The sequence below is a fragment of the Typopeltis vanoorti genome, chromosome 2 (assembly GCF_054136105.1).
Source record: "Typopeltis vanoorti isolate ZY-2024b chromosome 2, IOZ_Tvanoo_1.0, whole genome shotgun sequence".
Lineage (NCBI taxonomy): Eukaryota > Metazoa > Arthropoda > Arachnida > Uropygi > Thelyphonidae > Typopeltis > Typopeltis vanoorti.
In genome coordinates this window covers 150,176,983-150,204,249 of record NC_143550.1, presented here as the reverse complement: position 1 = coordinate 150,204,249, position 27,267 = coordinate 150,176,983, and the positions used below count along the sequence as shown (strand labels likewise).

At 36.0% G+C, this 27,267-nt stretch overlaps 1 protein-coding gene across 1 annotated transcript in view; it reads left to right on the top strand.

Moving 5' to 3' along the window:
• The first annotated feature begins 571 nt into the window (after window positions 1-571).
• LOC150109525 (RNA 5'-monophosphate methyltransferase) overlaps window positions 572-27,267 on the top strand; it is a 38,825-nt gene continuing 12,129 nt past the window's right edge. Inside the window, exon 1 of the mRNA XM_090408816.1 lies at window positions 572-805. Within this exon, the coding sequence (XP_090264942.1) occupies window positions 611-805 (195 nt within the window). The 5' untranslated portion in view covers window positions 572-610. The remainder of the gene's footprint in view (window positions 806-27,267) is intronic.

The window sequence follows — 27,267 nt, the reverse complement described above, 5'->3', positions numbered from 1 at the left end:
TTTCATTCCTGGAAGTTGAATATAGGCGTGGTTAGTAGGGGCGCGAGGACTAGAATTTTTGCTTGGAGAGTTGTGAATGAATGGAATGGCTTGCCATAGTCGGTTGCTAGAACTTTGTCTGTTAATTGATTCAAGAAATGTATGATAGATTGTGTCCGGCTAGTTTGGGACTCCCTTCGGAATCCATGGAGGTGCCCGTACATACATCCATTGGTCTTTAAATGAAAGTCTAGTTATGCATGCTGCTATCATTTGTTACTTATGGAACTGTATTATATTTAAAATTATGTTGTACTGATTCTGAGAACACCAAGGTTTCAAAGTAAAGCATAAAACTATTCAATCAGGAAAAGTAACGCAAAATTTATAATAAAACCCGATGTCTACTTTTACTATGATGAAAACGTCAAACATACTACTTCAGTTATTTATAAGATAATAGTACAAATGCAAAATATTACTGTTTTAAATTTATACTATTATTATTTAATAATAAAATTATTCAAATATTGTGATCACCTAGTTGATGGAACTTTGTCGTGTTTTTGTTGACCAATCAATAAGTGGTGTCGTAGAACGTAGTTCGTGTGAAGTTACAGACCTGTTTAATATGACAGCTGCTGATCGTGATTTCCAAGCTAAATTCGAACCTGGTGGTGCAAAGTTTGGGAATTTCATAAATTACTATCAGTTTAATTCTGTCGATGAAAGACTTAAGTTAATACCTCGGGATCTTTTAGAAACAATAGCAGGTGATAAAGATAACTCACATGTGTTGGCTCTAGATATCGGATGCAATGCCGGAGTAAGTTTGAAAAATCTTGTTTTCCATATACAAGATTCTCAAATTTTGATATGAGAAACCTGTTGGGGTTCATACACCTGTTGTCTCCTCTATGTGCGCAAATAGGGGTGCAGACGAAAGGAGCTGATAGGTGTATGAACCTGAACAGGTTTATCAGCTCAGAATAAATATTTTCATATTAAATGATTCTGACGGAAAATTCACAAATTGATACTTAATACTAATGGATGATTGCCTCATATCACATCTCGACATTTTAAATGTAGTTGATGGCTTTCGGTTCTTAATTCAGAATTTAAAAAAATAAATAAAACAAAGGTATTGTTTCTCTCCTTCGTGGTGCTCCTTTTAAATCTTTGAAGTTGGATGATCCTGTTTTACAACTCGTTCGGTGTTATTTGAAAATGAGAAAGTAAAGCAATGTCTCGTGAATGATTTCGTGACATGATAAATTCTTTTCACGTCGTACAAGTCATGATTATCAGTCCTTAGTATTTTATTGTCATATCATACATGTGTTAACAATCCTTCAGTTTAGGTAACTAGACAACTTAACAAGTACTTCAAATTAAGTAATTTATGCCAAGTAGTATGGTGACTATGGTTTTCAACATAAGTTCAGCATGCTGAACATAACTGAATTACTGAAATAAAGTACTAATATTCCTACAACTTAGTCCAGGTCTGTGTGTGTCTCAAACCTGTATGTTTGTTATGTATGTTCATGGATCAGTTGCATGAATAAAAACTGGTTGCTGGAATAAAAATAACTTATGTGCCTAAGATCAGTTAACTCAGACTTAGGTGAAAAGACAAATACTGTTCTTCATGCATATAATGGATTTACAGACAGGTCTTTCTGACCAAGCCAAGAAGGTCGTTTTTTATTTATTTATATTTATAGAAATTATTGTCCATTGGCTGATATTTGCATTTATAAACAAATTGTAATAGTTCTAGTACAGAGGAAATCATGTAATGACTAGAAATGAAAACGAATCAATGACATTAAGAAAGTAAAACCATTTTAAATCTTTACTGAGAGTATGTGTGTACAAGCAAACATTTTATCATAGAAAATAAGATACTTTGAAGTCTTCACAGTAACCAAGGCATCTTGGAATCAAGTGATCATGGTAGATAGAAATTGGAAGTTTGGGAACAATGTTGTAACTTAAACAAACAAAAAATAAATAATATAACAAAGGAAGCATATGGTGAAGCTAAAAAGAAATAAAAACTTGATACAGTATTTAAAAACTGATGGAATTGAAATGCTAAAGGAGCTGAGTAGGAAAAGACAAAAGTGTACTACAAACAAATTAGTATAAGTTTTCTTAGTAATTGAGAAAGAATAGTTAGAAAAATGTAGGATGGCAATAGATACATAAAAGTACCCAAGGTATAAGATATACTTTTATGTATCTATTTTGGATAGATTTTGGAAAGAACATATTAAACACATCACAAATGTGGAAAAAGGGTCTAGGGATCATTCAGAAACCTAATGAATAAAAGAAATTAAGAAATCAAAAATAATAAAGATAAAAAAGAAAAACTTAAGGACAAGAATATTGTGGATATCTGGAGTAATTTACTTCGAAATGCTATTAAATAATAGAAGAAATTATATATTCAGGAGGAATGTAGTTAAAATTATATATCAGAATAATCTTCTTGAATTGCAAGTGACATCAAGTAGAATGATGTGGACAAATATCAGAATGGGGAACTGGATAATGAGACTAGTTTGTATCTATGTCCCATAGAAGGTTCTACTGAGGAAGAAATGGAGGAATAATTTTTCAAGGGGCATTACAGAAGGCAGCACAAAGCTAATAATGTTAAATGCTTGCTGGATTTCTGTTCAGGACATGGACTAGTTATTACTAACACCATGTTCCCACATAATAATATGCATAAATTCACATAGAAAAGAAGACACAAGAAATAATAAAAGTTTCATGGACTATGTTATAGCTGATAACAATGTATTCCCACTGGTTCAGGACACAAGTACAGCAGATTTGAAATAGGAAGTGATCACTATTTAGTTTTGAGCAGGATAAAATTGAATTTCATATTGAAAACAAATCAAGGTTGAGCACTTTTCAGAGGTGAACCATAGACTGAAATACAAACATAATTGAAGAAAAAATAAAAGGGTCTGAAAACAAGAATCAAACCATGGAGATTTAATGGCAGATCCTGAAGAAAACATTCATTGATTCAGCCAGAGAGGCATGTGGTGAGACCTCCATAGTGGACTCAGGAAATTAAAGAGGCAATGAAGGAAAAGATGAAGGCATATTGAAAGTTCCTGTCTAGTAAGTTAGCTTGTGCTCTTAGAGAATACAGAGAAAAATGTAAGAAAGCAAAGTACTGCATAAAACTAACTAAACAAAAGTCACAGGAAGACTTTGATAAGAACATAGAAAATAAATATTAGGAAGGTGGCAAAATATTCTGGAAGCTTTTGAAAAAGCTTAGAAATGGAGGAATGAGTACTGGAAAATGAATCAGAAATGATAAAAGTGACATGAAAACTGAAGATAAATATATCTATATATAAATATATTAAGCGCCTCCGTAGCGCAGTTGGAAGAACAACGGTATGGTTGTGCCCTTCGATTGAAATAGGCCTAAGTTCGATTCACGTCGTGACAGGAGGAATCTTTGTTTGGACTTTTTTAATTGAAGGTGAGTTAGCCGATCTCATACTGAGGTAGCAAGGTTTTTTTTCTCCTGGAAACTCGAGTTTTTCATCCTGCATACAAACAAATCGGCCATTCAGAACACACGCAATTTACAGACAAAAAATACTAGTTATGGTGGTGGGCGGTTGATGGAAATGATTGATAGTAGAGGTGTGGTGGTGGAGACAGTTGTATAATCTGCTGTACTTGTGTCCTCCCGCGATGAGTCCTCAGACTCCTTGGAGTTGTCACGAATAATAATAATAATAATAATAATATCTAAATGTCTGGAGTAATTACTTTGAAAGGCTGCTAAATGAAACAAGCCACATCATCACAGTGGTAGAAGATTCCCAGCAGGAATACTGTCAGGAATACATATCCATACTAGATGAAGGAAAAAAGCCATCCATCAAAAATCTGAAATGTGAGAAAGCCACCTAGAGTAGATGAAAATTGATCAGAAAGGCTCAAATATGGAGGAATAAAAGTTTTACAGTGGCTGTACTTCATAATTCAGAAGGCCTGGTCAGAGGGTCGAGTTCTGGATGATTGGAGTAGATCTCTTGTAGTACCAATCTATAAAAAAGGGAAATAAAACTGAACGTGAGATTTATAGATGTATTTCCCTACTGAATGTTCCTAGTAAGATTTTTTTATGTGGTTCCCACCCATGAATGGTTATTAGTAAACCTATAGCATTTGTACAGCGGGTGGGCTAAGGATTTTTTTTTCATCAATTTTATATGTTTTTTGTAATTTTTTAAATTTTATTTTTACATAGTTCAGAAACCCTGTTCTAGAGACCAAACATGAAATTTTTCAAGCTATGTGAGGTCTTCAATAAGTGGGGAAGTGGTGCCACACTAAGTGATGAAATTCATCTCCCACCTAAAGAGAATCACAAATATCCATGCCCAAAATGGTATTCGCACCTGCAACTTGTTGGTTGGAGAGTGGATACTCCAACCACTTAGCCAACCAGGCTGCTAAATTTATGCAAGTAAACTTGAGAAATGGCTAAGAAAAATTGTGAAAGGGAAGCTTGAAGAACAAGCTGGATTCTGGCCAAATAGAAGTTCTCATGATCAGATTTTAAGGTTAAGATAATTAGTTGAGAAATCTTGAGAATATAACTAGGATTTATTATTATTATTATTATTTACAGTATCTCCATGGAGTCAGAGACTCATCGCAGGAGTCCCAAATCGACCATCATAGGGTTGAGATAGGACACAAATCCCATCACACCTCTCCTTGAATCCATAAGGCAAATCTTTTCTTTGTTTTCATCATTTGTGCTTGTCGAAGGTCGTCCAGATTGTGGTTGGTCTTCAACTGACGTATCCCCATTTTTTAAATGAGGAAAACCCTCGTAGACCTACATTTTACCTAAAGCAGCATCTTTAAAGGCTGGCTTGCTGAAACATAACAATAATTAAAGCTGATGTTTATCCCCCCCCCCCAAAAAAAAAAAATGTCACGCACACTCGGCATCCATAACTAGCATATGTTACACCAAGTTCAGATTTCATTTATTTTTGGCTACCCCTTTGTATTTACTTATCAAGTCAAGTTTTAGGACCTCTTGAATGAAGTAAGCAAATTACATGTTGAGAGTTCTTACATGTGAGCAGCATTAATGTAAAAGTAGAATAAAACATTAAAAAATACGATTTTTTACATTTATACCAGTAACTTATTAAAAATGACTGGTACTCAGCATTTAAATCTCATTTATTTTTCCAAATGATAAATAGCAGTTTTGATAGTAACTTCTTACTGTAGAATTGTTATGGTAAACAAGATGTTTGATGTCCAGTTTTTATTTGGTTCTGAACACTTTTTTGCATAGAAGAAACAATTTGATCAAGGTGATTTCAGACAGGCATATTTTCACTACATGTATACATAAAACACAAAAAAATCAGTCTTGTGGATTCAACCTAGTGCCTATAGAGTAGAGTACACAGTGGGGAACACTCAGACCACTTAACTTTGTGGTCTGAGTGTTCACCACTCAGACCACAAATCAAACAGGTCGCCACCATCTTAAAAAAAAAAAAAAATTGCTTGTCTGAAAAATGTAAAAAAATAAAAAATGAACACATCTTGAGCATTAAAATGGCAATAAAAAAAATCAGAAATTGGGACAATCTGGAAAATAATCATTATGATTAATTTTAAAACCCACTGAAATTTTAAAAATTCTATGGATGTTTTGGATAAAAACAGCCACCATAAGTAATGAAGAGTCATGCTTCCATACCATGAATATTTTCTTCCCCAAATCATTCCACTCATCATTTGGTGGAGTATTTGGATAACATATTCATGATCTAGAATCATGACTCTTCTGCCTTTCAGCATTTCTTTCATTCTCTTAATTCCATTCCATCTGAACATAAAGCTCATATTAGTTGGATAAAGAAGGTAAACATCTCTTTATGAATATTCTGGTGAGAAACAAACCAGATATTGGTGTTTTTCACAAGCCCATCCATACTGGATGCTATCTTGGTGTTTCTTCCATTCAACCAACCTGCCCAAAAACTAAGAACTAGACCATCCTAAATAATGAAAAAAAATTTAAGAAAGAACTTCAAATCCTTCTCCAATTTTTGTACTTAATGATACTCAAAAACACATTCAATGGGATATTATTTTCAGATAATCCTTCTCACTAAAATCAGAAAATCTAGTACAGACATTTGATTGCAAATGAATGACTTCAAGAAGAGACATGATAGGTATTGTTTGAGTAATGAGTCTTCTGACTCCCATTTAATATTAACAATAATATATTGGTAATACATTCATCAAGATTGCTACCCAACTGAAAGATCATGTAATTTGGATGTCTTTTAAGCCAATCCAAACTATTCATAACTCCTCTCTAAAACATGGTGTTCCTTCTACAAACATCCAGATGTTTATAGCGTATCATGTTCCCATGGTCTAGCTGAAGTGTGAATTGGGGGGGGGGGGGGGGGGGGAATGATATGTCAGTGATGTAGACTATAAAAGAAATGTAAAGTCTGGCCTAGTTCATCATACTTCACCTACTAATCACACAGTTGGCTGAGATAATGCCACCACCATGTCCTATGTAGAAAATGACTTTTTTTCTTGACTGATTAAAGCAATTTTTCGTTCACTTGGCTCTTTCAACAGAAACCAAGGTTTAATACTTAATGATGTCTGGTAATCACCACTTAGATATTTTAGCATATTAGAATTTAACTTCAACAATTATGGCTGACTCGCCATTCATCACTCTTTAATTTGTGTCAGATGTTTCATTATCATCTTTTTTTTTTTCTTTGATTTCTCCCATTTAAAAAAAAAAAAAAAAGTCCTGAAGAAGCCACCAGATTATAGGTGTTGTAAAGCTAGTCGGTTTTATTTTTTCGTTTGTGTGTACTAATAACTAATTAAAATTCTCTGTTACTTATTTGTTGCTTTAGTCATAAAAATATCATAAAAATATTTTTCTTTTACTGTGAAATGTAATGATTTTGCCACATCATTCATGGCACATTATTTGTGCACTCCATTAATATATAAGGGAGTGCACAAAGGAACTGATGGTGTCCTTAAGCTAGATGTTTTGTAAAAAAAAAGAATAGTCCCTCAAAAGAAAGAAGCAAAAATAATGCCAATTACATAAAGGCATTCTTGACCTCTGATTAAGAAGGTGTTGGAGAAACTGGTTAGAAATGGAATACAAAACTGGTTGATGAGAATAGGGTCTTTCCAGAAGGCAATATGTGGTTTCTGGATTTTTCCAGATCCCTGAAAGGTTTCTATATTTTGCAAAGCCATTTGAGGAAATACTACATGACAAATTATTCTTAAAGAGGATGTATAATCAGTCTTTGATACAAGGATGTGACTGAGAGATAACAGTCAGTTGTGCATGAAGGATGATACAGTTGTGAGTTGTGATTCCTCAAAGGAGAAGTGTAATAGAAGGTTATTTAGTTGTATGTGATTTCCAAATTTAGTTGATGCTAAATTTGGAATTGTAATGGCAGGGAGATGGAATGAAATATTCCTTTGGTGGAACTGCATTCCAGGAGATAGAGAAAGCAAGGTACTTGTGATGATAGTGGATAATGAATATAATATTATTATTATTATTATTACGTGACACTTCCAGGGAGTCCGAAGAATCCTCACTCATCGAGGGAGGGTTCTCCGGCTGTGACTCCACCAACTACAATGAATTGCAACTACTGTCCACCACTAGTATTTCCACAGACAATCACAAACATCCATGCCCACGGCGGAATTCGAACCCGCAGCCTTTTGGCTGGAGAGCAGATATGCTAACCACTCAGCCAACCAGGCCGGCATAATTTCAGGGAACAAATCAAAAGGTTGTAAAAGTCACTTAGAAAATTACTCCTGGAATGAAAATGTCATTAACAAGTAGGAATAAGATGATGCCGCTATTGTATAAACTGATCAGGCAACATCTGGATTACTATGCCTAGATCCAAAAGATAAGAAAACACTAGAGATAATCCAGAGGCATGTGACTGTCTTGAGACTGTGGCATGTTGGCTGTGAGAACAGATTGAGAGACTGTGATTTGCAGGTTAGGAGACTTACTCCATCTCCTGGAATGCAATTCCACCAAAGGAATAAATATTTCATTCCATCTTCAGTGTGGATGATGCCAGTTTGCATCATTTGCAAACAAGTGAATATTTCCCTTTATCGGTAATGTACAAATAAATAGCAGTGGTCGAAGCATTGATTCTTGTGGCACATCGCTAGTCACTTATCTCTGATGGATCCTATTACTTGTGACTGAGCATCATTCATCCTCTTATTATTATTACATGACGCATCCAGGGAGTCCAAGGACTCATCATGGGAGGGCACGCTACTCTACTTCATCAAATACATATCATCTCCATCTATGACACTACTACCATCAACGGCATCTATCGCCAACAACAATAGTATTTTTTGTCTGTAAATTGCATGTGTTTTGAAGGCCGATTTGTCTGTATGCGGGATGAAAAACCTGAGCTTCCAGGAGAAAAAACCCTGCTACCACCATATGAGATCGGCTAACTCACCTTCAACTGAAAAAGCCCATATAAGGATTCTCCTCGTCACAATGAGAATCGAACCCAGGTCTTTTCCAGTCAAAGGGCGTATGCATATCAAATTTCATATCCATTCCCAATTGTAGCAAATGAGAATGAATATGTGGCTATCTTGTCACCCTTATTAAAGTTGTTAAAGTGTTGGAAAAGTTGGTTAAAGGTAAAATCCAATATTGGGTGGATAAGAACACGATATGATACGATTCCATTCTCAGTTGTAGCGAACCGAAATGGATACATGGTATCATGTCAAATGCCTTAGCCAAAGTATCATTATGTAGCCATTCCCAAACTGTCACTTTTATTATTAAAATTGTTCAAGTACTGGAAACATTGGTAAAAGGTAAAATCTAATATTGGGTGGATAGGAATACAATTCTCTATAGTGGGCAGCACGGCTTTGTAAAGTTCTGTCTTAGTAATTTATTTACATTTTATAATAAAGTGACAGCAGAATTGAATAAAGAAAATGACTATACCATTATTATTGTTGGACATTGCAAAGGCATTTAACAGAATACCACATAGAAAACTATTACAAAAGTTGCAGGTCAACCCTCTATTCATGTCACTATTACAAAAGTGACATGAATAGAGGGTTGGCTGACAAACACCAGAGGGTAATCTATGGTGGAGTGGACTCTATGAGATTGGGGATAACTAGTGGAGTACCTTGGGGTTTTGAGACCACTACTCTTTAATTTGTATATCAATAATATAGGAAAGATTTAAGAGGGGATATTCAGATGTTTGCTGATGATACAAAACTGGGGAGAGAAATAGTTGATAAAGGTGATATAGATATCCTGCAGGATGATTTAAATAAATTGGCATTGTTGGTAAAGGATAATGATTGTCAAATTAATGTTTCAAAATATAAGGTTATGCACTTCGAGTTGAAAGGTTACATGTTATAAGGTAACAATTTCCTGCAATCCAGTATCATATTGATGGTACTGGATTGCAGGAAATTGATGAGGCCAGGAACTTGGGGATAATGGTGGACACAAAGCTGAAGTTCCGGGGACATATTGCAGAAGTTAGTAAAATGGCTCAAAGGATTACTTGGATGTTGAAAAACATTCTAAACGTAAAGCTTATCCCTCTTTATAAAGCTATGATTTGGCCCATCTGGACTTCTGTGCACAAATTTGGTCATCTGAGTTTCTTGGGACCAGAAGGTGGTAGAGAAGATTCAGAGACAAGTTACTAAGCTGATGATGGGTCTGTGGAATGCTCACTATGAAGATAGGTCAAACGTTTGTGGGTTACAAAGTTTAGTTGATAGGCAGAAAAGAGTGGACATGATAGAAACTTTTAAGATATTCAAGGGGATTTATAAAATTGATGCAAAGGAAATTTGCAATACATTACAAATAGTCAGAAACTAGGGCCATCCTTAGGAGTTGTCTAAGAGTATGGTAGTAGGTATATGTGGACTAGATTTATTGCATGGAGAGTGCGAATGAATGGAATGGATTGTCAGAATTAGTTGCGAGTTCCCTGACAGTGAATGAGTTTAAGGAGAGGTATGATCGGTTTTGTGTGTATAACAGTTAGTTTGGGTTTCTCACAATGAGTCCTTATACTCCATGGAGATACCTATAATAATATTATAAAAAGTGAGTAAATTACTAGGGCATGATGTCCTACTCTTCACAGAGCCATGCTGTCTACCATAGAGTATATCATATTCTTATCCACTTATCCTCAATTTTCCCTTTGACTAACTTCTCCAATACCTTTATCACCACTCCTGAAATATTGATTGGTCTGTAATTTTCTACTTCTGTCATGGAACTCCTTAAATATAACAGAACTATTTAACTTTCTTCCCTTCCCTTAGGATCCTACCAGAGCTGAGACTCAAGTTAAACAACCTGGTCAGAGAAAATGCCTATTCCTTGCACATTTTCTTAATATGAGCCAATATCCCATCCAGTCTCATGGTGTTACTTGCACTGTGATTTTGCAAAATTCCAACTACCTTCAATTCATCTAACTTCATTTCCACATTAGTCCCCATCACATTTCTCACTACAGTGTGTGTCCACCTGGATGGTATGCCTTTGCAAAGTGATCACTGTAAACCAATCATTTTCTCTGCTTGTGTCATTTTCCTACCCATAAGCATTCATTAAAGTTACCCTTCCATAGTTCTTTCTTTTACTCATTACGTAGCATAAGAACCTCTTGAGATTTCCCTTTATCTGCTTGGCTAATTTCTTCTCTATAATCAGATTTTGCCTTCCTTACCATGCTAGTTACCTTTCTTGCCTGTGCCTTGTACTGATTGTGAGCTTGCTGATCACCTTTCTCCTTATACCCACAACATTTTCATTTTTCAGCAGCTTCTGTTAAATGATTTGTTCTTATTCTATATAAATTTATTTAAATAGAATAAATTTAATGGAAAGGAAAACTGGTATGAAGTTGAAGAAATTTAGTCAATTTGATTATACAGCAATCCCTCGATTAATGCGACCCCCCGATTAGTGCATAATTTTTTGTTCTATACCCAAATCGATCAGTGCGCCTATATACATCTTAAAAATAAATGTTACCAATTTTAAAAATTCTATCTATACATTTTTTATGGCTAACTATTTTAAAAAATCGTTATTTTTTAAAATAGTTTTAAAATTTAGCTACCGATTTAAAACATTTTACAAAGTTATATTTTAATGATATACTACATTATTTCTATCTACACTATGTTCCAAATTTAATGCTTAATTAATGTCGTCTGCTAATTACATAGCCTTTTGATGATCATATCTCGTGCCTCCATTGCAATTGTTTTCCTTACTCTTTTTTATTTTAAAGTATTTTCCCAATCTTTCATCATGAGTAAAAGAATTTGTGAGCAAAAATGTGGAAGTGTGAAAATGATTCGAAAAGTAATCTTGTTGGAAGAAAAACTTGAAATAATAAAGAAAATGAATAAGGCGAGTCCAGAGCAAAGATAGGACAAGAACACAAAAATGGGTTGTTGTCTTGTCCTTTGAAGAGGCTTAGATGTTTCTGTGTGCTCCTTGTACTGCTTTGGCTATAATAAATTTAGTTTAATCCTTTATCCAAGTGTGAGCAAACAAAGTTTGCACCTGAAAGTATCTTCAGGACTGGGGTAAGGTGGTACAACACCAGGGCACTCCTTGCTTTGGCTATGTTGATGATTTTGTTTGTATAGAGCTGTTGTTCAGGATTAGGATCTATTTCTTGCAAGGCTGCTGTAATTGCTGGACAGGTAAAGATGTGAGTGGGTGTCAGTTCAGTATTGGGGCAGTTGTTGCAGTTTCTATATGTTCTCGTATCATCTGTATTGATCTTCAATACAGATGATTCCTCTATAATGTCCTGTTCGTAGTCTTGCTATCATGGTGGAGGTCTTTCTGTCAGCACTGATTTTGGGAATTTGATGATGTATCACTGATTTCAGTGGAATTAATTTAGCTTTTGCTAGTGCATTGGCATCAGCAAGAGTTATCATGTGAGTTTCTTGGTTGAGTTCTCTGGCCTCCTTTGCTAATTTATCAGCTGCTTCATTGTAATCAATGCCTACATGAGCAGGAATCCATTGTAAAATGCAACTTTTTCCTAAACACTTTAGTTGATTTAAGAGTTATTATTATTATTATTATTATTATTATTATTAAACAAGACCTCATGGAGTCAAAGACTCATCTAGGAGGTCCTTTTATCTCACACACATCTCATCATACCGGGTCTTAAACACATTCAAACTCCTTGCAGACACCACACTCTCATGCAAGGCATTCCAATCATTCACAACTCTGCATGAAAAAAACCTGCCTCTCACTCCCCTACTCACACCCTCTTTATACAGTTTCCAGGGATGACCTCTGGTTCTCCCCTGATCTCCCACTATTCGCTGTAGAACTTCTCCACCATTGATCCTATAGCAACCCCTTACCAACTTGTAGGTCTCTATCATATCTCCCCTCTTCCTTCTCTCCACTAGTCTCTGCAAATTACATCTTTTCAATCTTTCCTCATACTCGACGTTCCAGAGGTCAGAAACTACCTTAGTCAGTCGCCTTTGGACCCTTTCCAACATCTCTTCATCCTTCTGAAAACCAGGTGACCAAATCTGGGCACAATAGTCCATGTGTGGCCTAATCAAAGCCTTATACAATGGAACAAGAATCTCCCTACTTCTACACGTCAGTGTCCTCCTCATCATTCCCAGAAGTCTTTGTGTTGTCTTCACAATTTTGGCGATGTGACCCCTAAATTTTAGATCCTTATCCACTATCACTCCCAGATCTCTTATTTCCTCTACTTCCAACAATATATTCTTACCAAGCATAAATTCTGCATCCCATCTTTGTTTTCCAAATTTTAAAACCTTACATTTTGCAACATTGAACTCACACCCCCATTTGCTTGCCCAATCACTCAATTTATTCAAGTCTTCTTGCAAGGCCACAACATCTTCACTACTCTTTATGGTTCGTCCCAACTTTGCATCATCTGCAAACAACTGAATATCTCCATCCAAATCTTCGCCAATATCATTAATATACAAGTTAAATAGTAATGGCCCTAAAACAGATCCCTGAGGCACTCCACTAGTGACTTTCCTTTTCCTGGATATTGCACCCCCATACACAACTTGTTGATACCTATCAGATAGCCAGTCTCCAATCCAATGCACTAATCTAATATCCAACCCCATCTGCTCTAGTTTGACTGTCAACTTATCATGAGGCACTCTATCAAAAGCTTTTGCGAAATCCAAGTATATTACTGTGTATCCTTCTCCTCTGTCCAAGGAAGCAGTCACTTTATTGTAATAAGTAAGTAGATTACTAAAACACGACCTCCCTTTAGCAAATCCATGCTGTCCATCAAAGATTATACCATTGTTGTCAACCCAACTCTGGATTCTAGTTCTCACAAGCTTCTCCAACAACTTAACCACAACACCCGACACACAGATAGGCCTATAGTTTGATGCTTGAGTTCGATCACCTCCTTTATGAAGTGGCACAATCTTGCCCTCCTTCCACTCTTTAGGGACTTGACCAAGTGCAAGACTCGTATTAAAAAAATATGTCAAGGCAGGTGTCAACTCTCTGGCACATTCCTTCAGAATACGCGGTGATATATTATCAAGTCCCACAGCCTTATTTACATCTAGTTTACTCAACTCCCCAAACACCTCTTGCTCACTTACAGTCAGTCTCTCCTCCCCATCATCAACTGCTCTTAATCTCTCCATGAAGTCACATTCACAAGATTGAAAGATCTTTATGAACTGCTCATTAAGTATCTCCACCACACATTCTGCAACAGCTGTCTTTATACCATTTCCTCCAATCAATGTCATCCTTCCATAATCATTCTTTCTTTTGCTGGCTACATATCGAAAGAACTCCCTAGGATTCTTTTTAGCTTCATTAGCTAACTGCTGTTCATACCTCTCTTTAGCTACTCTCACCAACCAAGTCACTCTCCTTGCCTGGTCTTTGTAGAACTCATGAAATTGGTTACTTCCACTTCTCTTATGCTGCCTCCACAATGCCCTTTTTCTCAGTATTGCATGCTTAATCTCTTTATTCATCCATCTCACACCTAACTTATTTAACCTTCTCACCCGTGGTATACATTTAGACATTGCATCCACTAAATATTTTTTGAAAATCCCCCAAGCTGCATTGATCTCTTTTCCAGCTAACTCCTCATTCCATGCTACACCTGCAAGCTGTCTCCTGAGCTCTTCATAATCACCCCCCTTGTAGTTCCACATATACCCTTTTTTCACAGGGGTCCTTGCACTGCTGGCAACCACCCAAGTAATCACCTCATGATCACTTTCACCAATTGGTGGATGATTTGATACCTCATTGATAATTACATCCTCCGATGAGATGACCAAATCCAAGACCCTTAATCCTCTTGTGCCCTCTGTTACATACTGTCTGAGGTAGTTATCCCTCAAAAACTCAAGAAACTCATTTTCTTTACTTCCAGTTGCTATCTCTTCATTCCAGTCTATATTGCCATATTTAAAATCACCCATAATGATCACCCTTTTCTTATTTGCTTGGCTTATTTGACTATACATTTCACTATCACCACCATCCACATTACCAGGTCTATAACAACATCCCACCAAGTATTTGATTCTATTCACCTCTATCTCACACCATACTGCCTCAAAACCACTGGCCCCATTTCCCCCTTGCATCTCTACCTTGTATGGACATAACTCTTTCTCTATCATCAATAGCACTCCCCCTCCCTTTTTACCCCTTCTATCCTCACGAAACACATCATACCTTTCCATCTCTATTCCTGTCAGGATGTCATCCTCATCTAACCATGTCTCACTTATTCCGACAATCTCTGAGTGCACAGACGCAATTAGTGCAACCATTTCATCCGCCTTGTTTCTTATACTTCTAGCATTGGTATACAAACACAACAACTCATTTCTGGATCTACAGCTAGTTCCACTGATACCACTCACTCGATGTGATCTCTCCATGCTGGACTGGGGCCATTTCCCTTTCTGCTTCTTCATTTTAGAACCCTTTGCAATTCCATCTGTTTCCTTTTGATCCCTGATCATCCCATTACTTTCCTGCCTACACATTCTCTCACCTCCTCTTGGAGCATCCACCTTTCTCACGCTGTGTATCCCTGTCCACCCTGAGCCTCCCCGTTTCCCTGCTCCTCTTGCACACCCATTCTCTCATTATCTATACTCATACCACTCACTCCACATTCATTTCCACTCCTTCAATCTCTCCTGTCTTACTCTCCTGCTCTTCCACATCACTCCCCTCTTGATCTGATTCATTCTCTCTATTCACTTCTCTACCTTCCAGCAGCAGTCTCTCCAAGCGACTCACACCATAACCACTCAAATGCAGTCCATCGCTCCCATACAGCTCACTTCATCCCTCAAACTCATTCCACACATTAACAAACTGTACTCCCATCTCCTCACACATTTCAGCCAGAATATCATTCATAATCCTTGCTCTCCGCCTCATTTCACCACAATCATACCTAGGCAACACACTGACCACCCTTCCTGTCACACTATTCTTAGTGTCACACTAAGAGTTTATGAATGTCTTGTGTGAGCTTGGTGTTGCCATTTTTGATTGCCTCCATAGCTGATCTTGAATCACTGTAGATTGTAATTCCTTCAGATTGTTGAGATGATGATAGTTTTAAGTAGGCTTTGAGTGCTTTATTTATTGCATAGAGTTCGCTGGTAAAATTGTAAGCGATTCTCCCAGATCCAACTTTTATTGAAAGTTTTTCATCTTTCGGGAGTAGAAGGAGAACATCAGCGCCTCCATTAATCATATTGGTGTCTGACAATCCATCAGTATAACAAATAACCTGTTTGGAGGATGAAAGAAGGTTGATAGTATTTAGGCCTTTTTCTTTGAGCATTTCTTTTGGTTCTTCCTTTGTACAGAGTTTGGTAAAGTTTAGATTTATGGAGGTATTTGAAGGTAAAGGACTGGAAAATAGAGGTTCTTTGTTTATGTGGGCATTTAGCTGATCAAGACCTATTTCTTTCCTGATAGTGTCATCATATTGTAAAGATATTGATCTGTGAAGTCTGCATTTTTAATTCCAATGTTCATAAGTTTTTAGGGAGATATGATCACTTTGGTAGCTTCCGATATTATTTATGAATTCTATGGTGGCAAAAATTCCTCCAGCAGTTCAAGTCCACATTCCTGTTGGGCTCTGATGTTATTAGTGGACGAGACTGCACCAATGATAATCTTGGATGCTTTTACTTGTATTTTGTCTAATTTTTTCTTTACCGATGAGGCCGAAGGTGACCAGATAGGTGCTGCATATTTCGTTATTGGCCTTATTAGTGTAGTGTAAGTAGTTTTGAGGATTTTTGGCTTTGCACCCCAATTTGTTCCACAAAGCCATTTCAGTATATGGATTTGTGACTTTTTCAATTAGCTTGTTGTTGATCATGACTTTGGGATTGTAGGAATGTCTGTTTTTCCTGTCTGTACTAAAGGTGCTTAGTTTTGTTTTGTCTGGGTTCACAAAAATGGGTGAATCAACTATAAGAGCAATTTTAAGCAAAACTTCTGAATACATAGAATACGATAAGGTTCCTTTAAGTTCATCATGCATGCACCCGAATCAAAGTATTATAATCATTGAATTAGAGAGACTTCTTTCTACATGGATCGAAGATTGTAACCAAAAACAGATCCACTGAACTTATTAAATCAAAAGCATTACATCTCTTTGCATCCTTGAAAGAAAGGGGTTATAAATGATAGAAAAGAAGAATTCCATGCTAGTTGGGTGGTTTGAATGTTTCATAAAGAGAAATAGCCTACATAGTGTTCTAATCACAGGTGAAACTGCAAGTGCAGATAAGGAAGTGGCAGCAAATTATCCAGAAATTTTGAGAAAATTGTGGACGAATGGGGGCTATTTTGACCAATAAATATTTAAAGTCGATGAAACCGGCCTTTTTGGACGTGAACACCTTCCAAGACTTTTTGGGCCAAATCAGAGAAATCTCGGCCTAGTTATAAAGTCGAATGAAATTACTGCGAGCAATATGCGAACCATTTAGAAGCACATTCTTCCACATTGTGCAAATGATTTTAGAGGTTTTTAAATGAATCTAAGTCAATTAAATTTCATTCTGAGAAATGGAGTGATTCCGACCTGCTAAATTTAGATGCGCAGCAGGAAGATCCCAAAGAATATGAAGAAAATTTGATCACCAACAAGCCCAAAGCCCAAAGAGATTTCACAAAAACAAATTAAAATATTTTTCGTGCAACCGAAGTTCTTAAGCAGCAATGCTTAGAGCAGGGGTGCGCCAGCCATATGTGCAATTTGTGCGACGCACTCAGGTGCCAAAGAGGAGGGAATACTTTAAAAAAAAACGTTTATTTAAAGTGATTTTTTTATTGGAGGGGGGAATAGGGGTGCCAACTAAAGTTTTGCACACAGGCGCCAGACACTACTAGCGTGCTACTGGGTATAGGGGCGCCAACTAAAGTTTTGCATACAGGCGCTGGACACTACTGACATGCCCCTGGCTTAGAAGCTGACCTTGATAAAGAGAGAAGCAGTAAAATTTTCAGAAGAGGCAATAGGGTCATACCATCAGTTGTATGAAAAAAAGAAACAGAATGCCTGCCAAACTACATTAGCTGAATTCTTTGTTAAGAAGCAGAATAATAAATTTATATTCTGAATATGTTTTATTGTCTTTCAGCTTCATGGTTTTCCTTTAACTAGGCCCTGAGACATACCCTAATTCGTTTATAATAAAAAAATTAAATGTCAAAAAAAGAAATTTGAGGAACAAATTGTACTTTTTTCTCATATGTTGTTATATTCGATTAATGCGCCTGTTTTAAAGAACGCATTAGGCGCATTAATCAAGGGATTGCTGTACCAGCTTTGCTTATTCTATTATCTATTTCCAAATTTTGCTTGTTCTAAAGGCCTCCACTGAGAATGCAACTAATGTTTCCTATGTTCTATCCAACCTATTTTCCAAATTTGCTAGCAATTATTCAGTTTAGTTAGAGACCTGAAGACTTGTACTGGATTTATTTTGTTATATAACATCATCTGCATAAAATAAACAGCTAACTTGAATATGTGATTTTGATATTGGGTTTAATGTCACTTTCCTGCAAAATAGGATCCATGTACAATAGAAGATGAATAACAGAGGAGAACACATGCATATGCATCCTTATCTTAGATGATTTTATATTAAACTATCTTCCTCTACCTTCTTTTAATGATCTGTTAAATTTTTCTACATAACATCCCGTTTGCACCATGCAATATAGAATTTTGTATAGCATTTCTCTTGGTGCTACCTTTTCTCTTGTCATTTCATATACCTTATCTGGATTTCAAAAACTTATTTGAAATCCAGATAAGGTATATGAAATGACAGTTTCATATACCTTCAGTTGTTTGTCAGATGGCAAAGAGCATGTCTTCAACAGTGAGAGGTGGAAGAGAAAAAGATAAGTTTTGATATTAATATACTAAAATTAATATTAATACTATTGATATAATATTAATATTCTGGATTTTTTTAATCCTAATTATAGAGTAAATTTACCTAGGGTTACATGTGATTGAGTATGGTGTGTTTGCATTTTAAAGTTGTCAAGCTTGAAGTACTTTCTGATATATTACATTATGTGTTGTACTGTTCCTTTCTATTGATTATGGCAGCTGCCATACCTCCATTTACTGATACATTTATCACCCAGTCCACCACCAGCTAAAGATTATATTTTGCACAGTATCAAAAAAGATTTTATAGCATGCTATACCTGTAGCATATACACTTCCTATCACTTAAAAATGTGGCAGGCAAGACACAAAGGAGTACATGTTTCCATGAAATGTAGACAATGGGAAAGAGGTGGGAAATTTGAATTTTGGTATTGTGCAGCAGAAATGAGTGTTTGCCAGCAGTCACCCCCCACACACACTCCAATCACCCCAGAATCCCTGACTTCATCAATTGCCTGGAGTACAGTTCAACCAATGTGGTACACACAGTCTGTGATATTTTTATCCCAAAATGTATAACCTTACAAATCTTGCCACATTAAACTGTTCTTCTTTGTTCATACTACCATTCTATTTAAATTAGCCTTCAAAATCTCAATAGTTATTTTTATTGACTATTGCTTTACCCAATTTTCCATCATTGACAACCGAATATTCCAATTGAAGTTTCCGTCATACCATTTCTTATATCATTAATGTACAAATTATTTTTTGGTTTATTCTTACCGAGAGGGCAAGGTCACAGTCTCTGTAGTAGAAGAGAAGAAAAAGTAAAGTTTATACTTATAGGATCACATAAGTATAGCTTATAGTAAAGCGTTTAGTATATAGTCATAGTAGTTTCTAGTACTCAGCACTATTTGAATGATAGCAGCAGCCGCAGCTCAAATTACAAATAGTGTCACCAAGTCCTCTCCCATTTTAAGAACTACATTTTGCATAACATACAACAAGATTTTGTGGTATGTACTCATCCTCGCAGTTTGGTATGTGCCAGGTGAAGGATGGGGGGGGTACATATATGCGAAAATGTAGGAAATGGGAAGATTACCATACTGACCTTGGCAGCGTTGTGGCAGAGCCAGGAGAATGTTCCATGGAGGGAGGAATTGGAAGGGTGAGATATCATTAGTGCTTGGGAAATTGTGAAGGAAGATTTGTTAGCAGCAGTAGTAAGCTGTATTCTACAAGTGAAAAAGAGGGCACAGTTTGGTGTAAAGTGGATGACAAACAGTATCAAACAGGAACTTCAGGTGAGAAAGACGTTGTGAAAGAGATATAAGGAGAGGGGTGGAGAGCAGATGCATGAAGAATATAAGACTCAGGCCAGGAGAGTGACCAGAATGATAAGGAAGGCAAAACTGGAATATGAGAAGAGATTGGCCCTAAGATCCAAAGAAAATCCTAGGGAATTTTTTAGCCATGTGGCCAGTAGGAGGAGAAATGATTGTCGAAAAATGACATTGTGGGATATAAATGGGAATAGAGTGACTCATGCAGAGGACATAGTGGAGTTGTTCAGTGAACACTTTATTGGAATATTTCATCCTGGAGAAGTAGGTTTTAATACTAAATTGATAGGTCAGGTTCGAGTTTTAGAGGTGCAAGAGGAGAGTATGTTTCAAATACCGAGTACTCTGGATGTCAATAAAGCTGTGGGACTGAATGGAATTTTGCCACTGGTTTTTAGAGAATGTGCTAAAGAACTGACAGCTCCGTTGACCTGGCTTTTCAATGAAAGTTTTGCTACAGGAAAGATACCCAAGGAATGGAAGGAAGGTAACATATTGCCATTGCATAAGGGCAGTAGCAAACTGGAAGTTTCAAATTATAGACCATTTTATGTTTCATCAAAAGTTAAGATCTTGGAGAAATGACATATACAGCGGTATCTCGGTAATCCGAACTAATAAAAGCCATGCTTGTTCGGATTAGCGAATTTTCCCCCAAGAGACAACAATAACTAGCGTTTAAGACAAAAATAATCAGATTCTAATGGTACATCAATTTAATTCTGTAAATAAATTAATTGATATAAAAAAATACTGTACTGTAATGTAAAACAAAAAAATAATACAGTACACAAGTTTATTTTAGTAAATAATTTAGTTTGTATGTACTTGGATTGTTGAGGATTCTGATTTAATAAAATTGCATACTACATAACTTAATTTGAGTAAAAAATATCACTTTCTTGTACATAACACAAAAAAAAGTTTTTTTTTTGTGTTATGTACAAGACAAGCACATTTCTTTGTAAAAAAAGTGATCGATTTTCTTTTGCTTCTCGGAAGCAAACATTTTTCGAATGCTTCTTCTCAGAGCAGCATTAGCATCATCATCATCATCATCATACGTATCAAGGATTTAGGCCTAGCATGGCCTGTTCTGCCCTTAGAAGTCATCGTTGAATCGTTTAAGAGGTCGTCCTGGTTTTCTTTTTCCTAATGGCTTGTACTCTAAGGTTGTTTTGGTAATCTTTCTGTTTTCATTCTTTGAACGTGTTCCATCCATTTACGTTTATATTTTTTAATTTTTTCTATTACTGGTTCTTGGTTTAATTCTTTCATAATATCTTCATTTCTTTTGTGATCAAATAGGGTTTGTCTTGTTTGTCTTTTTGTTTTATTGTCCAGATTTCGCTTCCATACATTAAGACTGGTAAGGCTAATGTATTGTATACTTTTAGCCTGGTTTGTTTTTGAACTAAGTTTGGTTTAAATATAGAGTTAATTACACCTGTTATTTTTAAATATTTTGCAATTTTTACGTTTATATCTTTTTCATTTTCATATGTGATCATACATCCTAGGTAGTTAAATGAATTCACCTGTTCTAAGATCTTGTTATCTATTACTATTTTAGTTCTTGCTGGATCTTGTCCTTTAAAGGCCATAGTTTTTGATTTTTCCGTTGATATTATCATACCATAATCTTTGGATATCTCATTTAGATTTAAAATAGCTTTCTGTAAGTTATCTTCAGAATTTGTAATTATTATTTTCGTCGTCTGCAAAGAGGAGAGTGTTTAAGTTTCTTTCAGGCTGTAGGTGAAAGTTTAATTCCTTGATGTAAATTTTTACTCCATTTTATTATTATTTCATTTAAGTAGATATTAAAAAGAATTGCTGAGAGGGGACATCCCTATCGCACCCCTTGGTTTATCTCTCTCGTATATGATAGCTCGTGATTTAATCTTATTTGTATTTGATTATTTTCATATATACTTGTGACAGATTTTAGGATATTATTTGGTATTTGTCTTTCTTTTAATATGTTAAATAATGTTTCTTTTAACTTTGTCAAATGCTTTTTCAAAGTCAATAAATGCAATATGTGTTTCTAAATTATATTCTCTTCTTTTCTCTATTATTAATTTTAGGCAAAAGGCTGGGTCTATACATGATCGTCCTTTTCTAAATCCATTCTGTACCTCTAGAATAAAGTTTTCGGAATATTTCATTAGTTTGTTATTTAAGATTCTGGTATATATTTTGTAACAGGAATTTAGCATACTGATACCTCTATAATTTTTAGGGTCATCTCTATTACCTTTCTTAAAGATAGGAATCACAATTGCTTTTTTCCATTCTATTGGGGGGATACCAGTTGAGTAAATTTTATTTAAAAATAATAGGAGTCTTTCTTTGAATCTTGTTCCTGCGTATTTATATAGTTCTGAACCTAACTTATCTTCTCCAGGTGATTTTCCGTTTCTTGTTTCTTTCAGGCTGATTTCTAATTCTTCTTCAGTTATTTCCTTTTCATTTTCGTTAATTGTTTGCCAGTTGTCTTTTTTAAAATATTTGTCTGTCCACAGTTCTGTGTAGTAATTTAGAAATTCTTCTAAATTCAATTCAGTGTTTAATTTTATGTTTTCTTTGGTATCTGCATTTAGGTGTTTCAAAATCTTATATACATTGGGTCTTATTTTATATAAATCATGTTCTAAATTAGAAACAAATTTATTCCATGATTCTCTGTCTTTTTCTGACTTCTCTTTTAGCTATGGCTCTTATTCTTTTATATTCTATTTCATCTTCTAATCTTTTACTGCTTAACCATTTGTGATAGGCTTCTTTTTTCTTTTTGATTATTTCTTTGATTGTATCATCCCAGATCTTCAGTGTTTTTTATTTTATTGAATTTTTTGGTCTTTCCTAAGCTTTCATTTGCTGCTGCAGTTATTAGCAATTATTAGCAGGCATTAGCAATTTGTGGAATGACGTATCATTCTGCTTAGCCCATTCTATTCACATACTAAAACTGTCAACTGCCTCTTCATGTTTTGCTTTTTTTTCCTTCGAGTTTTTTAACGATATTCTAATCGTCTTCTAATTCATTCTGTAGCGTCATATTTATCATTTCATTTGATTTCGTTAAATCAAAACGTTAAAAAAGTAAAATAAAAAAATGAATAAAAGTAGAATAAAAAATAAAAAGGTGAAATAAAAAATGAATAAAAAATATGAAGTTAATAAACAATAAAACTGTCACTTTTAAAATTTATCAGAAAAATAAAATCGCACTTACTAAAACAATCGATAATCATTCACTGAAAACTTACTCATCTCATCTTCCTTTTCCCTCTTTTACCTTGCGGTGTCAAGGGTTTATTAATCATCGGACCTCAAGCTGTTCACAGGACAAGGTGGTCAGCCCTATGTCTGTAGTGTTCAGATCTCAAAGCCTGTTTGTTTGCCTTGAGATCTGATCTTTCCTCACGTCTCTGATGGGAATCAAACCTAGGACACTCCTTCCCCAGGCATGTGGTTGCAGCCACTAGGCTAACCGTGCGGACACTGAAAACTTATGAAAACACAAAACAATAAACAACTCGGACGTCTGATTTCAATAACCAAAGAAAAACTGAGTGTTATATACAACCAGGCTTTAGGCTAAGTCGTTGTTGTTGAAGGGCGTAAAGATACACAAACGTTGTGCAACAGTGGTGACTAAATGATAGTGGTGATTCATGCCGACAAACAGTACGTACTGTACAGTATAAAAAAGCAAACGTGAACACACAATAAATCAAAATAGGCCTCCAGTATAACCATACAATGGACAGTATGAAAAAAATACTGTACTGTAATAATAATAGTCAAAATAATAATTATTAAATAAAAATAACAGTACACAAAATAATATGTAATAAATAAAACTGTATTTTTTCTTTCAAACCACAGTTCGGATTACTGGGACGTTCGGATTAGCGAGATACCACTGTACAGCATTGGGCAGATTGAGGATAATGTTATTATTATTATTAGACACCTCCAGGGAGTCCAAAGACTCATCGAGGGAGAGTGTGCCAACAGCATCGAACGATTGGTCCCCTTCCAACTACTAATCGCGCTCAAACTTACTTAACTGAGCCAGAGGCTCTAGCCGGCCTCTCATTATCTGTGAGAATCAACATGGATTTGTTAAGGGGTGCTTGCTTTAGTAATATGATTGCCTTTTATAATAATGTGATGAGTGGTTGAAGGAAAGGCATATTCTACCATTTTTTTTCGAATATTTCAAAGGCATTATAACGGTGTCTCCATGGAGTCAAAAGATTCATCACAGGAGACTTTACATTGACACACAATACCTGTCATACTTTTCCTTAAATTCATTCACAGACAAAGCATTCACAACCATCTCTGGGAATGCATTCCACTCATTCACAACCCTCCAAGCAAAAAATCTAGTCCTAACACCCTTGTTAACCACACTCTTACACAATATCCAGGGATGGCCCCTCGTTCTCTCCCTTCCTGCACTGATATTTAAGTTACAGCACATGGGTTTAGATGTCAAGTTAGTCAACTGGATTCAGGATTGGCTATCTGATAGGTATCAGAGTTGTGTATGGTGGGGGTAATATCAAGGAGGCAGAAGGTTACAAGTGGGGTCCCACAGGACTCAGTACTGGGACCTGTATTATTTAACCTTTATATCAATGACATTGTCAGTGGATTGCAGGGGGATATTCAGTTGTTTGCAGATGATCTGAAGCTAGAAAGGGTTATTACTAATACTGCAGATGTGGCAGCCCTGCAAGAGGATTTGAATGAAGTGAATAGATGAGCAAATGAATGGGGTGTCAGTTTAATGCAACAAAATGTGAAGTCTTGAAGTTTGGGATACATCGATAGGAGGCAGCATACTCTGTTGGAGGAGATGTACTGGAGGAAGTAGGGGAGACAAGAGATCTGGAAGTGATGATTGATAAAAACCTGAAATTCAGGGAACATATTGCAAAGATGGTGAAGGTAACCCAGAGGATTACTGCAATACTGAGAAGGATGCTGACCTGCCGAGATAAAAGTGTTGTCATTCCATTTTTATAAAGCCCTGGTCAGACCACACTTGGGCTATTGTTCTCAAATTTGATCTCCAGAATTTGAAGGGGATAAATTAACTGTGGAAAGGGTACAGAGGTGGATAACAAATATAACCAACATTGCATAGTTTCAGGACTATACAATGTTGGTTATGAGAATCAGCTGAAGGAATGTGGACTGCAGAGTTTGGTAGTTAGGAGAGGTGATATGATTGAGACTTTTAAACTGTTGAGAGGTGGTTACAGGGTTGACATTGGAGAATTATTTTGCTTGGTGGAACAGGGGAAAAGAAGTGAGGACAAGGGGGTCATCCCAAAGTTATGAAAGGAAGCTGTGAGCAAAAGAATGAGGAGTGGTTTCTTTGCATGGAGGATGGTCGAACCGTGGAATGCATTGCCTGATAGAGTGGTGAGAGCACGAAAGGCCAATGAGTTCAAGGAGTGATACAATAGACTTTGTTTTCTAGGAAGGACCTCCCACGATGAGACTTTTGACTCCATGGAGGCCTTAATCATAATAATAATATTAATAATAATTAAGTAGTAGTGGCCCAAGTGCAGAGCCCTGTGGCACATCATCACTAGTCACACAGCCTTCTACTGGACTACTGAATAAATTCATCTTGGCTTTTACTGTCAGCTGGATTGGCATGACACCACTACATATATAATAGAAATATTCATTTCAATAATAATTTATCAAATAATTATAAGGAACATGTCGAGAATATTTTAATTCTGCCAATTTAAAGATTTGATCATATATTCAGGTAAATGTTAATTCTTGGCTTTTCTTCTCCTATCTTAAAATAATGATGGTATAATAATAAATTGATTTTGCCAAGTTTTTCACCAGCAGAGTGCATTTAGGGCCAGTTTGCCTGTTCTGAGGGATGAAAAACCTGGGTTTCCAGGTGAAAAAAACCCTCTACCTTCATATGTGACCAGATAACTCACCTTTAGTTGAAAGAGACCAGATAAAGGTTCCTCACATCATTGATGGGAATCAAACCCACATCTTTCTGACCAAAGGGCTTCATCACTACAGAGAAATTTTAAACAACACAAAAGTAGGATGGTGTAGGTGAACTTCCAAAGTTTTATTCATGAGTTGTTCTCATATAGATAATACTTTCTTTTTGTGTTTATTGCAAAATTGATATCAAATTTTATCCCCTGTTTTTATAGTCAGCTTTTTAGACAATTGATTTTCTGTTGTCATTTATGTCTCATGTTGTTCCTTATTCTTTTGTATTATTGTGCTGCAGTTGAAACGGGAAGTCGTGTGGATACTATCTCCAGGTGGCATTGGTGCACATGCATCCCACCTGTGGTAGAATTTGGAACCTCAATCTGCCATTCAATCCTGCACACTGTTTGCTAGTTCTTGTGTACTTAGATACTATTTTGTGATATGAATTGAAACCACGTCTAACCTTAATCTCATGTGGAACTAGTCTGTTCACTAAGGACAATTGGGTCACAAGACTGAGTATTGTTCAAAAGCTTATCCAATCATCCCTCTCTCTCTCATGATTTGGCATTTACTTAAAATTATGCAGAGCAAACTTTAGAATTTTCTTTTAAATGATAAGAAGTACTCTAACATGTAGGGGTAAGGAAGTGGTTGTAGCTCTGGTCAGCCCACACTTAAAATATTATGCTCAGATTTGGTCACCTGGTTTTCATTGGGATGCGGAAACATTGGAGAAGGTACAGAGACGAGTGACTAAGACAATATCAGGACTCTAGAATGCTGGCTATGCATTATTTGATGGATAGGAGGTAAAGAGGTGATATGACAGAAATATTTAAGTTGGTGAGAGGATTTTATCGGATTATAAGAAGAGTAGAAGTGTGAGAAGAACCAGAGGCCATCCGTGCTGAAGAGGGGTGTGAGGAGATTTTTTACATAGAAAATTGTCAGTGAATGGCACACGTTACCAGAATATGTTTTTAACGCAAGGAGTGTTAAGGATTTTAAGATTTGGTATGATAAATATGTTGTCAGTTGAATGAACTTCCCATGATGAGTCTTCCAACTCTGTGGAGGGGGTAATAATAATAATAAAGGTTTGCAATTCTGAGAAACAAAGGGTTTTTTTTTTTAATGACAGTTTTTGTGCAGTGTTAAAAAAATGGCTTACATCATGTAACCTACAGCACTGCACAAAAGCTTTCTTGTTGTGGGGGGGAGGGGGAGACAACATCACAAGAGAT